We start from the raw sequence: 19,219 nt of genomic DNA on the forward strand, positions 1-19,219 counted from the left end.
TAATTCTGACAACTATGTCCCTTATATACGTTGTATTCGCGTTCTATTAGTGACATTCTTATCATGAAACATGACAAAGTCCTCTGTCCTTATTTTATCATTTTGTACTTAAGCGTAATCAATACAACACTAGTTCCGACTATTCACAATCATGTCCTAATTCATTACGACAAAAGAAATAAATTATTTCCTCTCGGTAGCCAAGTTGGTTTAAGGCGCAAGACTGTAATGTTTCAACAAAGTAATCTTGAGATCGGGCGTTCGACTCGCCCCCGGGAGAGGTTTTTTTTTACTTTTTACTTATTCTAATCTTAAACTATTTGGGTGGACGCTGAAAAGACTTGATATACTATTTATAAACACTGAAACTATGATGCTAATTTAAGAAACGCTTATGGAAAAAAAAATAGCCAACCACCTTTACATCTAACTCAACAAAATATTCATTGAGTAGGGTCAACGTTTCTGCGGATCATGCTAACATTGGGTATTGTTTGATTCAAGAAATTAATCTCATATTTAAGTTTATGCAAGTGAACAACTGTGCGGTAGTGTGATCAAATCCAAGCTGGATTGCGTAAATAACTGATATCCACGAGTAAATGCATTTTATTTAATTTCCTTGCATCGATCGATCGATCGATCAATTCAATCAATCGGTCTCCGCCTGATTGTTTATCTGTTTAATATTCAAACAGTAATAAAACATCTGCTATCTTTCTCCACAAAAATTGAAATAAAATACCAGTAATAGTCTTGTGTCTGCAACCAGATATATGGGTCAAGAATAAAATGCAACAAAATATCTGAAGATACAATTTGTAGCAGGGAAACGATAGAATATAAACGTACGGTAAATTGATTGACGCATAAACTCTTCAAGTTTCCCATATATTTTGTAAGATTGAAGTTTAACATATCTAGCCTGACCACCTGGGCTGAGTTATTCTCAAAGTAGAATAGTAATATTTCTTCTGATCTCATAGTTCTCTCCAACATCCATTTGCTGGCCCTTATACCAAGTTTTCTAAAATCAAACAATAACCAAGCACATTATAATAACTACATATGAACATTACAGTTAATAACTAATACCTAGCCTCACAATTATACCCGGCAAAGACATGAAATGTTTTCACTAACGATATTTGCAAACTTCTGTACAAGTTAGGCAATGCTTACAAGGAGTCTAGGAATGCGAATTGATAGCACTTATCTTCTCATAAAATACTAAACTGCCACAATTCAATCAGGCATGGTTATAAAGTTGCCATGAAGCTTGAGAAACGTTCCCTTCTGATAACTCAATTTGTCTTGTCAACATGACCTTGTCTTGATCTTATAGTATAAATCAGAAAACAGTTTTGAAACTATGCAAACTTCTACAATACTTTCTTAGAACTTTTTTCGAAATGTTTAAACTTCCCATCTTATTTTCCGTTTCTTTTTGTACTTGAGAGTATTGGGACAGGACAAAAAAAATTACACCAAATTTGCTGCTTTTAATAGAAATCACGAAAAATATCAAAGTATGTAGTTGTGCCAGCCACGCCAAATTTAAAATTAACATGAGGTAGTGTAAAGAGCAACCAAGTATGTTAAACTTACTGTTATTGTTGTTTTTGATTGATAAGAGTGATTAGTGCATAGCAATTCTTCTGTTGCTCTAATACTTGTCTATTATCGTGTCACACCCATTTAATTTATTTTACTTTTATGGTATTGGAAATATAGCAAGTTAGAATTTTATCTTGTTACATATCCACAGCAATTGGGTATAACTCGAAGAATACCTTGCATTAATTGAATGATTCATTTTTGCAATTTCTATATTTATTTAGAAGTATATATATATATGTGAGTGAGTAAGTGTCTATCTGGATCGATGTTGCATTTTAAAAGTACTTGCGGGGGGATGCATTCACTTGGATTAATGAATGATTAAAGAAATTATATATATTGAAGAATTTATTACTTTAATATTTTATTTTTTATAATATATACATATATTTCTTGACTCTTGTAAGAGCAACACTAATCATACTCAAAATCATCAAATATAACTTAACTTAGCTAAAGGAACGCGTTACTATTGTTTTAATTACTGTCAACTATATTTTATTTGAAAATAACAGATAAATATGGCAAATAAAACTGCATCGACATTATGGTTTTCCATAATATCAACGATGCAATTTACTTCAATGGCATTCCTAATTATATGCTGTGTAACAGCTCCAGTATTTAAACAGATTGGTTTATCCAAATATAATAACATTACTTATGGTGTGTTCGGTTACTGTGATACTTCAGCAGATACATGTTCAAAGGCTTCTGCGTCTTATGATCCATATACTTTACAAAATGACAGCGATAATACAAATTGGAAATTATCGTCAAAGGCAAGAGATTCATTGGGGAAAATTTTAATTGTAACACCAATTGCTGCTGGTTTGAATTTTTTTTCGTTTTTATTCTCTTTATTCATGGTTATAATGAGCTTTATGTCCAGTGAATTGGCTTCCGCCAGTGTCATATTTATACTGCATTTGTTTGTCGCAGGAATTGGATTCCTTGCAGCTACTTTGATATGTATCGTAGTATTTTTACTGTTTTACCCAAACGTAACATGGTGTTCATGGATATTGATTCCTGCAGCCGCTTTACCATTAGTTTCCATCCCATTAATCTTCTTCGCTCATTCATACAGCACATCGCCAAGCTACAATGATGATTCATCAATCGATGGTGAAGATAGAGAAATTGTAAGAATCTTGGATGAAGATGATATGATGAAGAAGCAATATGGCGATATCTCTAAAGGTATTGATGAGCCAATTGAAATATCGCCATTCAGTAATCCTCAAAATGGATCACACGTCGATTCATCATCTACTATAGCGACTTCTAATGTGGATGAAAAAATCTATAAAAATAACAGTAATGCTAATACAGATGAATTGGGAAATGGTTTAGAAAAATCTGAAACTGCTTATTCTGCTATTGATAGTCAGAGGTTGCCAGTTAAGCAGAACTCTATTCATTCTCATGAAAAGAAAATTCCGTCATTGTCATCAACCTCATCATCCTCATATTCAGATAAAGAAAGGTTCCTTGCCAATCTTGTCAAGGAATCTGATAATCGTGAAATATTTGGTTCAAATGATAATGCAAGCGATTCTGGCTTAACTTCTGTTTCACAACGTGGTGTCAATCCATATTTCCAACAAGCTGCAATGCATCATCAACCTCAACAACAACCTCAACAACCTCAACAACCTCAACAAAATTTCAACAATAATAGAAATCAAATGCAATATCCAAATTCACAAATGAGAAACGTTAATCAATCACAACCTAGATACAATAATCATCAACCTCAGAATATGAGTTATAATCAATATAATAATGGAAATGCGCCAATGTACAATAATCAAAGAAATATGCAAAGGGCTATGCCAAATAATTATCATAACCAATATCAGCAAATGCCACAACAAAATTACTATCCACAACAGCAATTTCAACCTCGTGCAAAACCTCAGTATAATAATAATTATCCACCTCAGCAAATGATGCCAAATGGTCGTCAGGTTACTTCAAATAGGTATCAACCAGCATATAAAAAAATGCAAGGAAGAAATAATATTCCTAATGCAAGCGCTATGGATAATGCATATAATTTCAGATAATTATAATTGTACAACTAATTTTGCATTTCATCTGGAATTTTTTATTGAATTCTACACTTTTTTGTAGTATTTAGGGTCTCATTGTTTAATAAATATTCGGTTTAAGTTTAAGGATACACATTTAATTTTAAATATTTACACTATGCAAAAGATAAAAAAAAATTCTATATATATTTTACTATTCTGTTACATAAATATTGTTTATGAATCGTATTAAAGTAAATGCCTATTTAGTTCCGGCTCATTTGGAGGCTCTATGATGTCAACATCATTTGGAACAGAATCTGCTGGGCTGACCTCAAGTGGGCTGCCGTCTTCATTTACTATATCAGTACCTTTCTCATCATCTTGCTTTTCATTATCATTATTATCCAGGCCCTCATCTTGGACAGGCACGGTGGTTGCAGTTGGTTGGGAAGTTGTGGAAGAGACTGCCGGAGCTGCAGTTACAGTGACAGTTTCATATTTTGTAGTACCGCCATGTGGCTTTAGCATCACAAAGAAAAATAACGCCATGACACATAGTGATAATAATAAAATAATTTTACATTTTTGAGTTCTCTTTTGATAATGAGTCGCATGAGTAAGTTCTTTATCTGCTTCCTTCAAGTGGATAACTGTATTTTCCAAGTTATAATCGATTCTATCTACTATCGTACCTTGGTCAATGATAAGATTCTGCATTTCTCTAAAGATGGTACTTACTTCCAAAACACCTTTTGCTAGTTGTGTTATTTCTTCATCTCTTTCTTGTAGATATCTTTGGTTCATATCATTTTTGTTTTGGTTTTGTAACGTTTGCCTAGAATATGCTTCGATTTCTTTACTATTACCCATGGCTTCATCTTCTTCAAGCATTAAAGTATCGCTCATAGTATTATTTGAGTTATCCAACTTCGGTAAAATTGGCTTCATATCATCTTTATTTAAAAATTTCAAATAATTATTTTGGAGAACCCTAAATTGATTACTTTTAAACTGGATTAATTGAGCATATCTTTTCTCCAAATTGCCCAGGATTATTAGTTCATCGTATTTTAGTCTTTTATTTGCATATACTTGTTCTGTTGAAATATAATTTAATTTTTTCATGACAGCATAACATTTTTGGAATAATTGAGTGACATTGAAACTTATCTCCTCGATTTCTTTTTCATCATGGGATTTATCTTCAAATCCAGGCAACGAATTCTTCTTGTACAATTTTGATAATTGTTTCATTAACTTGTCAGTTTCATGTAAGTATTCATCTATATCCTCGGCCAGATCTAGAAATGGAGGAGGTAATAAGTCTACCCGATCTTGACCCTCATCGGTATCGTCATCCATCATTGGAAACATTTCATCGTCGAAATCTTCATATCTATCTATCTTGCTACCTCTATTGGAAGTGGAATATTTCGAGGTATTGTGTGGGAATGTCCTACGATAAGACAAAAACAGATTTGTCCTATCCCTAAACATCGCAGTTATTATATCAATCCACAATTATAGATATGTCCAGATCCAATTCTAATGCAGAGTAAACCAGCTCCTATCAAAGGATGGGTGAAGGGAAAGGGGGTAGGTGGTCAGAGAGAGAGAGAGAGAGAGATGCAGCGCTAAAAAAGAACCTATTTCTCTAATTGACAAAACCCTTATCACAAAGACCAGTTGTCAAACAGCTGTTATATATAGACCCAATCTATGCCAGATAAGCCGTTCCAATCCACGTATTTGATCATCTTTCAGGGCCTCCTTTTCAATTCTAATGAAGTTTTAAATAAAGAACTTGAAATATCGAATTCTTTTCACCCCAAATATTCTTCCATAGTTAAGGAAAAATATAGTAATATGCTAGCGCCTTGACGTATCGATATCTCTTTCTCTCTCCTGTACTGCAACCTTTAACTATGACAGCAAAAAAAAAAAGATGTCTAGCGAAGCAATTGGCCAATTATAACCACAACGATAATACAAAACCCTAAAAAATACTGTTGGCTCAACTATTGTTCATCTGTTCGAATAATCTGTTGTGTCTGGTTCAATCATATATTGATAACAGACAGTCCTTCCCTTTTCTATACTGTTGTGCCTGTCTCTGATCGATAGATATACTTAACTTTACGTGTCGCTTAGTCGTTATTAACGACAGTGTTAATTTAACGCGTTTAACTTCAAAGTTTGTCAATTTTAAAGACGACTTTAACCAAACTATCATCACCATCAATGGATAACTATAAGACTAATTATATATATATATATTTCTTATTATTTTTATTTAAGTTATTCTTCTTACTGGAATATTGGTGAGAATTTGAGACTGTGTATCTTTACTAGTTGCAAAGGTTTTGGCTAAGAATTATTGTTAATATTATTATTTTTTTTTTTAATTTGAAGTAGAAAGAATTCATTAAGAGAAAAGAAGAATTGGGTTTAGTTACATAGCACTGTTATTGGTACTGCTAGAAGAGATATATATTATTGCAATGAATAATGCAGATGTCCCTGGAATTGGTGATCAGCCTGAGTTGAAAAGCAGGCTAAGAAAAAGACCTGCTAAGAAACAGATGACATTTGACGACTTTAAGAGTATTAAAGCTGTAAAAACTCAAGAAAAGCCTAAAAGGATTAGAAAGAAGTCAAAGACGGCTGAGAAGGTTATGAAAAAATCGAAAAAAGTTGTCAAGGTATTGAAGAAAGATCCTATTGAAAATGATGTCAATATTATTAATTCTGGTAATGACAGTGACGATGACGATGACAATGACAATGACAATAGTAACGTTGAAATAATTAAAAAAACTGAAAAAATCAAGGACTTAAAACCGGCAACCCACTTAAAATTATTGAATAACTCAAAAAAAAATTTCATGTTTAATATTCCACTCACTTTAAAACCTGATTTTAATGAGCAAAGTATTTTAAGTTCAAATTGGTCTCCAAATTGTGCTTTGACTAACGAGGAATTCATAAAAGAAAATGGGTTGATTAATAATGATTTCACCTCAAAGTTGAAGAGTAAATTGATACCATATGCTGGTGATATTATTAAGGTCATGTCTTTTATTAATAAGTTTCATTTCGTATTTAGTACAGAATTGATAAACATTTCTTTCCAAGAATTTGAAATTGGTTTAAATTTATATCCTGAAGAATATGACGAAAATACTCTGACTGATGAAAAGCCAGCTTTATATGAAAACAATTTACCACCAAAGGATATTATTATTGCACAGGATAAAATGAATCTATTGTTCCTAACAATGTTGAAGTTATTATTCTTACCATTAAAGACTGACAATCAACCACATTTACATAGACCTTACGCTTCCATGAATAATATAAGGTCAAAAGAAGCATTTGTAAAACTAGTAAGAAGTCTACGTTACAGTGTATTTGGATGGGGTTTGCCTAAAGAATGGCGTATCAATAATGCGACAATTAATTCAGAATCTTACAAAAATCAAGAAAATATGGATGACTCTGAGGAAGAAATTAAACCTGAATTAGCTAACTCATCATCTACACCCTCATTGCTAGATAATTCTGAAAAATCAAGTGATAACGCTCAAAACGAAGAAGAACTACAATATGGAATGCAGATATTGGAAAATATTCCTGTTTTTAATCCGCAATTAGCTAAAATTGGTATCTTGGGATTAGAGCCAAGAGAAAGAATTATTTTACTAAGAGCAATGGTTGATTGGTGTACCGCTCACTCCCCAAAGATTCATAATGAAATTTATCGTCTAACTCATTTCAAAAAAGAGCCAGCATTTGGTGTTCCAACCCAGCATGCTAGTAGATTTTTGATAGATGGTGTCGAATTGACATACTTACAGTTTGAAAAACTATGTTCCCTGTTTATCAAAAGATATGAAAGAAAGCATAAAAGAAAAGGACAGAAGGGTCAACTCGATGCCGCAAAGAAGGAAGAGCTAGAAAGAAAAATGATAGTACTAAAAGAAATACAGGATATTTTAAAAGTATGCCCAAAGGAAGAAAAACAAAAAACATCAGTATCATTGTATAATAAATGGATTGAAATATTTGAAGGCGATATTAATGATAATCCATTAAGCTCTCCATTTGAAGATGAGCTGTATAAAATCAGAGAAAGTGAATTCTTTGTTGGAAGAATGCCTAGCGTGGGGGATTTTTATGTACCTATAATGTCAACTTACTTTGATAGAAATTCACCATTATCTCTTTATAAAGATATTAGGAATTTGAACAAATTATTTAAAAGGTTCTCAAAGGATAATACTGAAACAAATTCTCTCTTAAAGCATATGAAGGAATCTAATTCAAAAGACTTTAGATTATTTTTCTATGACACATACGGTGTTGTTAATGATTTGATAAATAATTCTACTTCAGATAAAACCTATTGGTATGAAATAGCTAATAATAGCGAGACATTAAAAAATTTTATTCAAACTTTAGAAAAGCAGATATCTGGTTATAAGTCAGATGTCAAAGCATCAAAGATTAACCAAGATGACTTTAAACTAGAAATATTAATTTATCGCATAGAGATATTGAGAGATTATCTAAATGGGTTATACAGTATATTCAGGCAATTGGAAATATTAGCTTCAGAGTTTGCTGATGTTCAACTAACAAGCAGAACTTTAAGAAGATCCCAAAGACGTGATATCACTACTAATAAGTATTATAATAATGGTGGAGGAAGTGATGAAGAAATATTGTCACAGAAGGAAGAAGTGCATAGTAAATCGGACGAAGAAACTTATAATGAAGAATATTTTGATGAGGAAGATCTTGCATTTGATAATACTGATCAAGAATACGAAAAAACTGTGAAAAGACAGAAGACAGAAACAAGAGAAGAAAGATTTAGGAGAAGGTTGACAAGTAAGAATGTACCATAATAGATGACCAAATCCACTCCATACTATATAAGCAAATATCTTTTAACTTTCAATACTATTTAGAAATTAGTTATGTACCAAATATTATAGATTCTCTTACTTTTGTCAATAGATAGATTGTAAATAAAATATTAATATTGACTATTAATTATTCGAAAGAACAAACTTTAACTATACAATTTTGTTTTTAAAATCAACTATTAAATAAGACAAACAAAATATTCATTGATCTATTTATTCATTGTTATCTTCATAATCCTCTTGGTCATTTGCTAACATGAAATAATCATCAGCGTTGTTTGCTTCTTGTAAAGTACCCAAATCACCTGGAGTCATATAAACTGTTGGGGTTGTGACACTTCCTGATCTTAGTCTAGACTCACTTGGTGAGCCCGGTACACTAATTGGTTTCATAATTTTAAATTTTTTATTGCCTGCCATTGTATACATATTGCTGTCATTGACATCTTCCCCATTAGTAAATTGTCTAAATATATCAGGATAACCTCTGCGTAGAGCTAGTTGTCTTGCTTTAACATATTCTAAACCCATTCTTCTCCAATCTAATAAATCAGAAAGACGTTCGGTTCTATTTCTTTGGTTGATTCTTTGTCTTCTATTCTTCTTGACAAATTCTTCCATCATATCTACTAATTGTTCAACTGATTCTTCTGGATTTTTGAAACGACGATCAACAATATAAATACCATAGTCTTTAGCTTGATCAGTTTCAATTAAATCTTCCATATAAGCACCAAATCCTGAAAGATTGGTAGTAATAGATGGGACACCCATAACAGTACATTCAGCTGGAGTATAACCCCAAGGTTCATAATATGAAGGGAACACACCTAGGTGACAACCACGAACAAATTCATCATAATCTAGACCTAAAATTGGGTTATTGGCGTTTAGAAATTCAGGATGGAAGATAACTTTGACTCTATCAGAAGCATTATTAAACAATTGTACATGTCTTATTTGATTAAGAATAGGGTCGTGAGAGTCGTCAGCCATATTATGCGTCACGATTGGTGGTAATTGACCATCAGATCTTCTTAGAGCAAGAACACGTCTTTTCAATAAAACCTTGTCAGAAGGTTTTATAATATCATCTAAATTGGTTGGTAATTCTGAAGTTATCCCCAAATGTGGATACTTGATAGCATGATCGAAAATTCTTTCTCCAATCAAATGTGTCACTTCCTTTACCGAAGATTCCAAGGCTTTCACGACAGCTTGACTTCTTAAAGCTTCAACAGTAAATGAGTTTGTCTTTGCTGGCATAATGATAAAAGCAACTACAGTTTTTTTAGAGCCTGAAACTTTTAACCTGTAATTTAACCTGGCTAAAGCTTCTATAAACATATCAGCACCTTTATTTTTATATTCATATCTACCAGCAATAAAAAAGTACAATGTCTCATCTAAATCGAAGTCAAAGCAGCCATGGAAATGACCTCTGACAAAATCATTAATCTTTGCCTTTTTCAATGCATGTAAGTTTTGGAATTCGTGGACAGCTTGGAACTTAGTGACATTGATACCATTTGGTAAAATACCATCAGGTTTACGTTTTAATAAATGTTCTGCCTCCAATGCTGTAATTTGAGATACAGTGGTGAAGACATCGGCAGTATGTGCGGCAGCACGTTCAATACAATATCTATGATAGATACCGTATTTACCAGCTTCATGGTCGACGTCAAATTTATCTAGGTTATTATAGAAATCAACACTACCTGAAGCACATAGGTATCTACCCAATAAAGTTGCATGAGTGGTAAAGATTGTTACAACATCAATACGTCTCTTTCTACATAAAGGAAGGGCAACACCGGCTAACCATTCGTGACAATGTGTCACAATTGCATGATTGTTATCCTTTGTAGTTAGTTCGCCTAAAAACCAAGCAACAGTATAACCAAGTAAAATGGCATCATTAGTTTCGGCATCATTTTCTGGAGAAGGAATACCAACCAAGGACCATAAATCACCCTTCCAATCATTTAAATAATGACCAACGGAACCTAATTCAAACAAGATGACACGAGGAGCTCCTTCAATCAACCAACGACCGTAGACGAAATGGACACCTCTAGCTCTCATTGATTCCAATACATATTTAATAGGTAAAATATCTTCTGGGAAGGTATTAGGATCATTTATATCCAATTCTTCAACTTCACTTTGGTAAGAACTTCTGTTCAAAGGTCCAACTAAGGTATAATTGTCACCATATTGTGCGACAGCAGTTGGTGCCTTTGATTTTAGAACTGAGTAAATACCACCGACTCTATTAGCAACTTCTGTAGCTACCTCGAAAAGTAGATGATTTTGAATATCTCTACCCATAGTGTTATAGCTGTTACTTTAACTGATTTGAATTTATTAACGTAACAGTCCTTATTATGTTTTTATAGTGGAAACTATGTGTGAACAGATACTCTCAAAAATAGACTGCTTCTAACTCTATCTAACTGACGTATACAATTGATCAACGTAGTATTGAATGTTAAAAACAAATGAAGTATTGGATAATATGATACTGCTTTTATAAACTTATGTATGAATATTCTCCAGTATGTCGATATTAAAAATCATTATCTGAGTTACAGTTATTTATATATATACTTTTATTGCAAATTTTACAGAGAGTGACACCAACATTTAATTTGGTGAGTGTTCAACTACTAATGAGTAGAAGAAGAAAAAATGAAAATAACGATATCTACATGAGTCTTGCTACAGTTCAGACAATCAATTGAATATATTAAAGGGTAATGATATCCGTTCTTCTTCATACAAAGAAACTAGAGAACCAATAAATGTGATGGCGCAACAAAATTTAACAAATCAACTCGAAAGTTCAAGCATTGAAAAACTACGAAGACCAAAAAGAAATAATAATTGGTAAATAAATAAATATATACAACATCTTATAACATTGAAACCTTCCTCGAGTAGATAAAGAATACTTCGGTACTCTTAAGAATCCTCATTAAACTAATTGGTAACAAATGTAGTTTGGGATATCTGCTATGGGAACTCAATGAAAACTGCTATGAGAATGCATTGTAATATAAAATATAAATGACAAACACAATCAATGTGTTGCTATTGAATTGAACTGAAAAGTACTCGAATGAAATGAATAGAATAAGAGCAATTCATTGACAAGAAGATCTCCGAAATAATTTTAGCCAAGCAAGTAGGCTCCTCACAGTTAATATTTTAATTTCAGATATAGAGAATTTCAACAGTTGCATATATCTCAAAATATATCTGTGAGAGTGTCAGAGACATTAGGGAAGTTTGAAAGACAAGAGATCCTGGGGGAGGGAAAGCAAACTGATACTGTTTATAAAGTTTAAATGCAAACAAACCGATGAGGGTCATCAAGAGGTTAGTAGATGGAACTCTACTTGTATGATTTTCAAGGTCTTAAGTTAGCAAAATCTTAGACGGATCAGTTTCAAAGTGGAAAAAAAGAAGATGAAAGAAACTCGAGCACATAGGTAGGGCTTCCCAAGATATTTAAGGTACAATATATATTAAACAGATTTGACCCACCCCCCAAATCATGAATAGATTTTGCTGTAAGAAGGAGATACTTGAATGAAAACTAAAAATTAAATTATCTCAATTGATTCTCAATGGCGTAAATTTTACTTGCTAATATGATTTCATTCTCTTGTTAAACTTCATTGTTTAGGGGCAGGTCACAATCTGATCTATATCTTATCTTGCCTAAGCTAACGTTACGTTACGTTGCGTTGCGTTGCCTTGTGGTACATGTACTGGTACTTGTACTTCTGCTGGTGGATAGGTTGTTTGTTCGAATCGAAAAAAGCTTAGAATTGGAATCTACAGTTGAGAAAACAGTGTAGAAGAAATATATGGTTGATGCGGGTGAGACGGTTCTAAAAGTGGTTGAAAATTGGATAAAGCTGTTTCGAAACAAAACTACAATCCTGATGAGTGCAACAGTAACAGTAGTAATAAATGACCAATTTAGTATTTAGGTTGGTTTAAAGAGGAAGAGAAGAGTAAGGTTTGATTGTTGAAAGTTTGCAAAAGAGGAGTAGTATTTTTAATAAATTGTGGGTATTTTTTTGCAAGATCAATGATACTTGTTCGTCAAGTTGTGTATTTTGTCTAGGGAGGTTATTCTCTTAAAAGATTGAGAATGGATTAAAATATACTCAATTGTAGAAAAAGGAAAGTGTAGGAAGTGAAAAGGAAAAGTCTGATTCTATGTATGTCAATGATAAAAAAAAAAGAATTATTCAATTGCTGTAATTTCTTTCATAGTTGATAATTGGAAACCTATTGAATTTTTTTTAGGAGTTAAGAAGGGGCTGCTAATATTAGTGACTTTTTTCTTTTATTCCTTCGACTGGACCACTTGAAATCTGTGAAAAAGAAATGTTAAGGTGTCAGTAAGATGAAAGCACTTTCAATTAATAACCATAAACTCCTTGTGAACATTCTCCTTTTCTCTAACAATATATGCTACTTTTCAAAACATCATTAATGTTGAAGGCTTGCTTAATTAGTGATTAATAAGAGGCCAGGTTGAGTACAAAGGGAGGGGATGGTCAATTTGGTGTTTGCCAATTAGTTATTTAAATAAACTTTTGTTATTCTTGTTACACCTTAAAAAGGTTTGTTTAGAAACTCTATATTCCAAAGTGTTATAAGGCCCCTTTTTGGTAATTAATTTCTGTCAGACACTGCAATAAAGAATAGGAGACTTAACATATATATTCATATATTTATACATATATATATATATATATAAGTTATTTGTGTGTACATGTATATAAATATTATAATATTTTTTTTGAAAGTTCATATGTTTAATCTACTACTGGAAAAAACTATTATGATTTTATTAAACTTTTTACTTCGGTATCATAGTGGTTCACTATGAGATGAATATAAAATAAAATATGGCACAATGGATACAGAACAACGTTCATTATATCCTGTTTTATCTTGCTATTTTGATTTTTTAACATCTTATCTAGTATGTCAGTGCGGATTTGGAAAAGGTTGGTTGCTAATCTTTGACTTATGTAATGAAAACCAAGATATCTACTCATTTGAATCATTGCCAAAGGGGTACTCAAAATCGTTGGAATAGCTTAGATCATTTTCAAATTGGTTCAAATTGAAATTGTTCAATAATAAATCATTATCTAACGTTAACTCTCCCAAGTCATTGACATTGTTAAGACAATCAAATGAAGCGGAGTTTTCACTAGATAGAGATAAAATAGGACCTAGATCTTCAGCTGAGGTTAATGTTATATTTTTACTCTCGAAGCTCTCATTACAATTTTGTACTTCATTATTCCCTTGGTCCTTTCTTGTTTGGAGACTTTGATCATTATCTTCAGTTATATTCTTCTCGATTGGCTTAACCAATAAATCATCGTCAAGATTGTTGAGGTTAAAGAATTTTTGATCTAATGAGAAATTATTAATAATATCTCTTGCACATTGCTCATCGGACAATTCTTCTTCTTTAATTCTAATTGGACTTGAGACAACACTTGATTTTTTTCTTTCAAAACTGTTCTTTTGCATTTGGTTGTAAAGAACCCCATTAGTATTTCCAGCTGATTGACACTTTCTCTTGGTCACTTTTCCATTACTCTTTTTAGGAGTTGCCAGTAAACTTGAAGAAGAGGAAGCATGGAGTTGGTTTTTGATATTATTGGTCTTTAAGCTATTATAAGTATAAGGGCTTGAAGAGAGATCGTGTAACTCTTCAGATGGTGGGAAAGATTCAAAGCATGGTGACTCCAAGGATGTAGTATCCAAAGCATATTTATTGGATCCATCTGAAGGATCTGTTTCATTGAATGCCTCTGGTAAACTTGGTGCTGTGTTAGTGAAGTTTCCTGTGTTCATTCCATTTGTAACAGGAGCAAAATTGAATTCTTGATTAAAATTTGGAATTTCGTCGCTGACATTATTGATAGATAAGAAACTGAAAATATCCCTCAAATTTAAAAGAGTATCGAATGCAACTTTGATTCTACCATTCATTACCAGACTTCTTTGTTTTCTGACTTCGTTATTTAGCCTAGTTTTTTTATTATGAGAACTTTCCTGATACACCGTAGAGGAGCCGTCGCAATCTGGTGACTGTTTTGATCTCTCTAGCTTTGATTTTTTGAATTCTTTTGATTTCGTTGGATCAATGAAATATTCAGTGTCAAATATAGTTTGAATATTATTATTTATTAAGTTAACGTTTACCGTATTTTCAAAAGTGTTGAGTCTCACCAATGTAATAAAATTTTTATACACTTGGGAGATGTCACTCTTAAAGCATTCAACAACATGGAAAAAATTTAGCTCAGTGACATAATCAATTGGATAAAATAAGAAACTTTTGATTTCATCAATGGCTGTTGAAGAACTGGCAAGGTATCGAAGTTTTAGATCGTTCATCTTCAACTTATAATCGTTTATTAGTTTTTCATTTAGTTTAATAAAATCGACACATAATTGACCATATTCTCTAATTGTTACCCCTGTGACAGTTTTGAAGACCCTATGGAAATGCCAAGGTGTAATTCCAACTAAGAACCCTAATTCCCTGAAACCTATTATATAACCTTTTTTTATACAATTCTTGACGCCATCAAATGAAGATAAAAATTCATCATCATAATTTTCATTTGTTTCATTCGTTGAATTTCTGCTTGAACTTGAATGACTATTTTTACCCTTAAGTTTCCTAGATTTTGATTTTGATTTTTGATCTTCATCAATTCCATTTTGGACATTAGTTCTTGAATGCTTATTATTATCCTCGGTGATATTTTCATCAGTTTCCAAGTAGAGATAGGAATTCAAAGCACTGAAAGCAATAAAAAAACAAGCAATTTCCACTCTGTCTAGATTTTCATAATCTAATTCAGTAATTAATCTATTCTTATAATAGTTAATTTTGGCATTATTAATTGGCGCTCTCTTTTTATTATAAATTGTATTGAAGTCATTTTTTGCATTTGTAGGTATAGAAGGATTTAATTGTTGTATCTCATCACACATATTTGTTGGCAGATAATATAATTTTGATTTATTTCTTCTGATTGTAGTTCCGGTAAAATCAATAAACTGACTTTTCAAGCTGGCATAATTACAAGAGGGCACCTCTTGGCATAATTGTGGTTTAAATGAAATAGCTTCATTAATATAAAGCGTCAATAATGAATTCAATTCCAAAGAAATATTTCTCAATTGCGCTAAATATCTGTTTTCCTGTTTATAGTTAGATATAGCTGAGTATACATAACTATTGTTTTGTAAATTTTGAAAATTTTGTTGAACCTCATTATTTAATTCGACTCCCACTTCGGGGTTTAACTCTTGGTGAGATGGGACGATTGGTTGGATAATTGTTTGACTCAATGCCATATTTGTTTTATTAATCTGTAGAATTAGTAGCGAAACAATAATATTTAGCAAATGACAGGGTTTTAAAAATATTATTTTATTACAGTTGATATATCAAAACGTTAAATTAAATTAAGATGACAGTTCAATAATTAACAAAAATGTTAATTATTAACCAAACTGAAATTTAGAACAAAGTGTTCTAATTTATTATACTGTTTTTTATAAAACTTTTTGGTTTTGGTTTACCAGCAATAAATCTTGTGTTAAGAATAAAACCAGATAATTATTATAGATGTCAGAAAATAAAAAAGATCAAATTTAAAAAAAAGAAAAGATCAAAGGTTAGTTATAGTAAATGATATTTGGAAGTATAATAGAGAGTTTACTTCCTGAACCTGTAGTATAGAAGGGGTATTATTAATGATAACGAATGCTTTGATAGTCAAAGTATTTGAAGTCAAACAAAGGTCGAATAACACAAAGAAACCTTCAACACAAAATTAGAGTTAACTAGTTAATATGAACGACAGTAATTAAAAAAGAACAATATAAAAGCGACTGGATATTTTTATTTCGATTAGTATATATAAAGTTTGAACGACAAAAAAAATTGGAAAATTAACTAGGAAAATATTTTTAGAGAAGAGGTATAAAAATATTCAGATTGGAGAGATAATATTTCTTTATATATATTAAATAATAGAAAGATATCTCAAGAAATTACGTTTCAAATTCTTTTTGAAAACCCTGTTTTAAAAGTTTTCTTTCTGTCCCTGATTTCTAACCCTTTAAATTAGACTTTAAACTCAACTATTCTTCCGACTATAATGCAGATAGTGTGATTTAAGAGAAGGTAAATAAAAAGGGTAAAGAGGGAGAAACAATATATTAGAATTTTTTAGATACTTGAATAAACTAAAAATGGTCTACAATTAAAATATCCTCTTGCCATGGGTATTTCATGGTTACTATGAGAGATAAAAGCCGAGATAGGGAAATGAGTTTAGGTACCTATAACCAGTAAATTAAAATTACGTCATTGGATTTCCACAGTATGGTAAGATCGTATTAATATTTTAGTAAAGACTAGTATTTTATCCAAATAATGAATTACCATAAAGTTCTTTGAACTTTGCTAAAATTTTGAATAATGTCTATACCGATTTTCCTTTGCTGTTTGCCATTTATTCCCTCCCATCATAATGTTATCCCTTTGTCTAGATCATAATAGGGACAATCTTAACTATGGAAACAAAAATAATTGTAAATTGTAAATTAATAATGCCTAAATTTTGGAGCATCTTGAATGAGATCATCCAAAAAGGGTCTTTGCTTTTACTTGAAAATTATTAAGGATATTAAAATCATTGGCAAGTTTTACAATTTAATCATTCCTTAGGATTCATGACAGAATAACAAATAAGCTAACTAAAGCCATACTGGGACCCAGAAATATAAATTTTAATTCAAACTAATTTGCTTTAAACAAGAAATAATTCAAGTTTGCAATTATATTTGTGACGCATTTTTTTGTATTGATGAAATTATTTGCTATTCGGGTTTTAAATGTTTCACAGTCTTGGCAATTAACCAATAAGGAAAACCATCTAAGAAATTAATAGCAACAACTTAAGAAATGAATTGATTAGAATTTCGACTAAAGTAATTATGTTTTTTTCTTAAAAAAAAAGACCCTGAAATATTAAACACATATAGAAATAATTTTGTACTTGTTTAGTGAACAAGCTATGTTACATATGTTTAAAAATAAATGCGCAAGCCCGGAATCGAACCGGGGGCCCAACGATGGCAACGTTGGATTTTACCACTAAACCACTTGCGCTTAACCTGTTGTTTTAATCAGGTTTTTACATTGATCTATTATTTAGTAATATCACAAAACATTGTGTATTGTTTGATCCGGAATATTGAATATCAATGTATTAAGTATTTATCTAGGGAAACAAGCCGTAGAAGTAAATACTTAAGGTTACTAGTTATAAGCTCTATGAGGTTAATTAACTATTATAATAACTATACAGTAGTATTAAATATATAAGGATTTCTATGGTCTTCTGTTTAATAACAAAAGTGTATATCTTTACTTCAGGAACTATGCCCTTTATATACGTCATGTCAGTTATCTATTAGCGTCATTCCTTTTAACAATCATGACAGATCCTCTTTCCTTATTCCTGTCATCTTGTACTAACGTGGAATCAATACAATATCGGCGGCTTCAAGGAAGGTTTCGGTTAAGTCAATTGAAAACCTTGTCATTTATAATATCTTCTAGTGTCTTGATGTAATATTTTCGTTCCTGATCGTTGTAGACTCTAGTGTACTCTGCTGCCGTTCGGATAGCTGAGCCTTGCTCTGCATAAGCCGGTCTTAGCTTTGTACTATGGTTAGTATATTTGCTTTCCTTTCCGTTTTTGGTTTTAATCTTATATGTGTGGTTTCCAACTTGTTGTGAAATTGTATAGGGACCATCCCATGTGGGTTCATGTTTCTTATTCTTCTGTCGTAGTCGATAAACAGGGTCTCCGACTATGTATTGCACGTCGTTTTGTGTATCTGTTCTTACTTTAGATAACATTTCACGAACTTTGGACCGTTCATCTTTTGTAATCTTTCGAGCATCATGTAACAACTTATGACCGAATATTGCTAAGTTGACTTGTTCTTCTTCTTGGAAATGTTCTGCAGTGTTCGGTCTTTTATTCCATTGTCTTTCTTGCCGAGGTGCCCAAGGGTATTTTTTGTAATCGATATGAGCAGTTTTAGCAAATGCAATTTTCACAGGTGCATAGCCATAAACCATTTTAGTATAATAAACTATGTTCGTTGCGTTATACAAATTAGCAGGCCGAGTGATCCAATCAGGTCTAAGGGGATGAAAACTTTTTAACACTCTTATCGTCCTTCCGCTTGCTGGTTCCCCTGGAATAAACCCGAGCTTTGAAAAATTCAAAGGAGCCGTTTACCTTGGGTCGACATTTCGATCTAAGTGTGGCATTACCGGAAGAGGGCCTAGGTTCCCAAAATAGGGTATTTGGAAACATTCGTGAGGGCTTAAATGGGAGAATAGGGTTTTATTGGAGGGTGAGTAAACTCGGGATTAAAGTTGAAATCCCGGGGCGAGTCCCAAAGAGACGCCGGAGAGGGGTGTTTACTTGTGTGCCGGGTGCTCAGAGGGATACCATTGTTTTATACTTAAAATGGTCG

General features: G+C 32.1%; 6 protein-coding genes and 2 non-coding genes across 8 annotated transcripts; 3 read left to right on the plus strand and 5 right to left on the minus strand.

The window, feature by feature from the left end:
* Nucleotides 1-190: 190 nt before the first annotated feature.
* Nucleotides 191-280, plus strand: Kpol_295trna1. Its single transcript is given in 2 exon segments — nucleotides 191-230; nucleotides 244-280. It is a non-coding gene; the product is annotated as a tRNA-Tyr (tRNA).
* Nucleotides 281-2,141: 1,861 nt separating this feature from the next.
* On the plus strand, nucleotides 2,142-3,692 carry Kpol_295p2 (SUR7/PalI family protein; the record flags this gene model as incomplete). The annotated part of the gene is made up of 1 exon (XM_001642394.1): nucleotides 2,142-3,692. The coding sequence occupies one exon, from the start codon at nucleotides 2,142-2,144 to the stop codon at nucleotides 3,690-3,692; it is 1,551 nt and encodes a 516-aa protein (XP_001642444.1).
* Nucleotides 3,693-3,905: 213 nt separating this feature from the next.
* On the minus strand, nucleotides 3,906-5,156 carry TLG2 (t-SNARE syntaxin TLG2; the record flags this gene model as incomplete). Its single annotated transcript, XM_001642395.1, has 1 exon — nucleotides 3,906-5,156. The coding sequence occupies one exon, from the start codon at nucleotides 5,154-5,156 to the stop codon at nucleotides 3,906-3,908; it is 1,251 nt and encodes a 416-aa protein (XP_001642445.1).
* A 1,004-nt stretch (nucleotides 5,157-6,160) lies between these two features.
* Nucleotides 6,161-8,569, plus strand: Kpol_295p4 (WHIM1 domain-containing protein; the record flags this gene model as incomplete). The annotated part of the gene is made up of 1 exon (XM_001642396.1): nucleotides 6,161-8,569. The coding sequence occupies one exon, from the start codon at nucleotides 6,161-6,163 to the stop codon at nucleotides 8,567-8,569; it is 2,409 nt and encodes an 802-aa protein (XP_001642446.1).
* Nucleotides 8,570-8,803: 234 nt separating this feature from the next.
* On the minus strand, nucleotides 8,804-10,924 carry Kpol_295p5 (uncharacterized protein; the record flags this gene model as incomplete). The annotated part of the gene is made up of 1 exon (XM_001642397.1): nucleotides 8,804-10,924. One exon carries the CDS (start codon nucleotides 10,922-10,924, stop codon nucleotides 8,804-8,806), a length of 2,121 nt encoding a protein of 706 aa, XP_001642447.1.
* A 2,745-nt stretch (nucleotides 10,925-13,669) lies between these two features.
* Kpol_295p6 (uncharacterized protein) lies at nucleotides 13,670-16,009 on the minus strand (the record flags this gene model as incomplete). The annotated part of the gene is made up of 1 exon (XM_001642398.1): nucleotides 13,670-16,009. One exon carries the CDS (start codon nucleotides 16,007-16,009, stop codon nucleotides 13,670-13,672), a length of 2,340 nt encoding a protein of 779 aa, XP_001642448.1.
* Nucleotides 16,010-17,763: 1,754 nt separating this feature from the next.
* On the minus strand, nucleotides 17,764-17,834 carry Kpol_295trna2. Its single transcript has one exon. It is a non-coding gene; the product is annotated as a tRNA-Gly (tRNA).
* Nucleotides 17,835-18,251: 417 nt separating this feature from the next.
* On the minus strand, nucleotides 18,252-18,815 carry Kpol_295p7 (Tkp3 protein; the record flags this gene model as incomplete). The annotated part of the gene is made up of 1 exon (XM_001642399.1): nucleotides 18,252-18,815. One exon carries the CDS (start codon nucleotides 18,813-18,815, stop codon nucleotides 18,252-18,254), a length of 564 nt encoding a protein of 187 aa, XP_001642449.1.
* Between the last annotated feature and the right edge of the window lie 404 nt (nucleotides 18,816-19,219).

Source organism: Vanderwaltozyma polyspora, genomic scaffold (assembly GCF_000150035.1).
Source record: "Vanderwaltozyma polyspora DSM 70294 KpolScaffold295 genomic scaffold, whole genome shotgun sequence".
Taxonomy (NCBI): domain Eukaryota; kingdom Fungi; phylum Ascomycota; class Saccharomycetes; order Saccharomycetales; family Saccharomycetaceae; genus Vanderwaltozyma; species Vanderwaltozyma polyspora.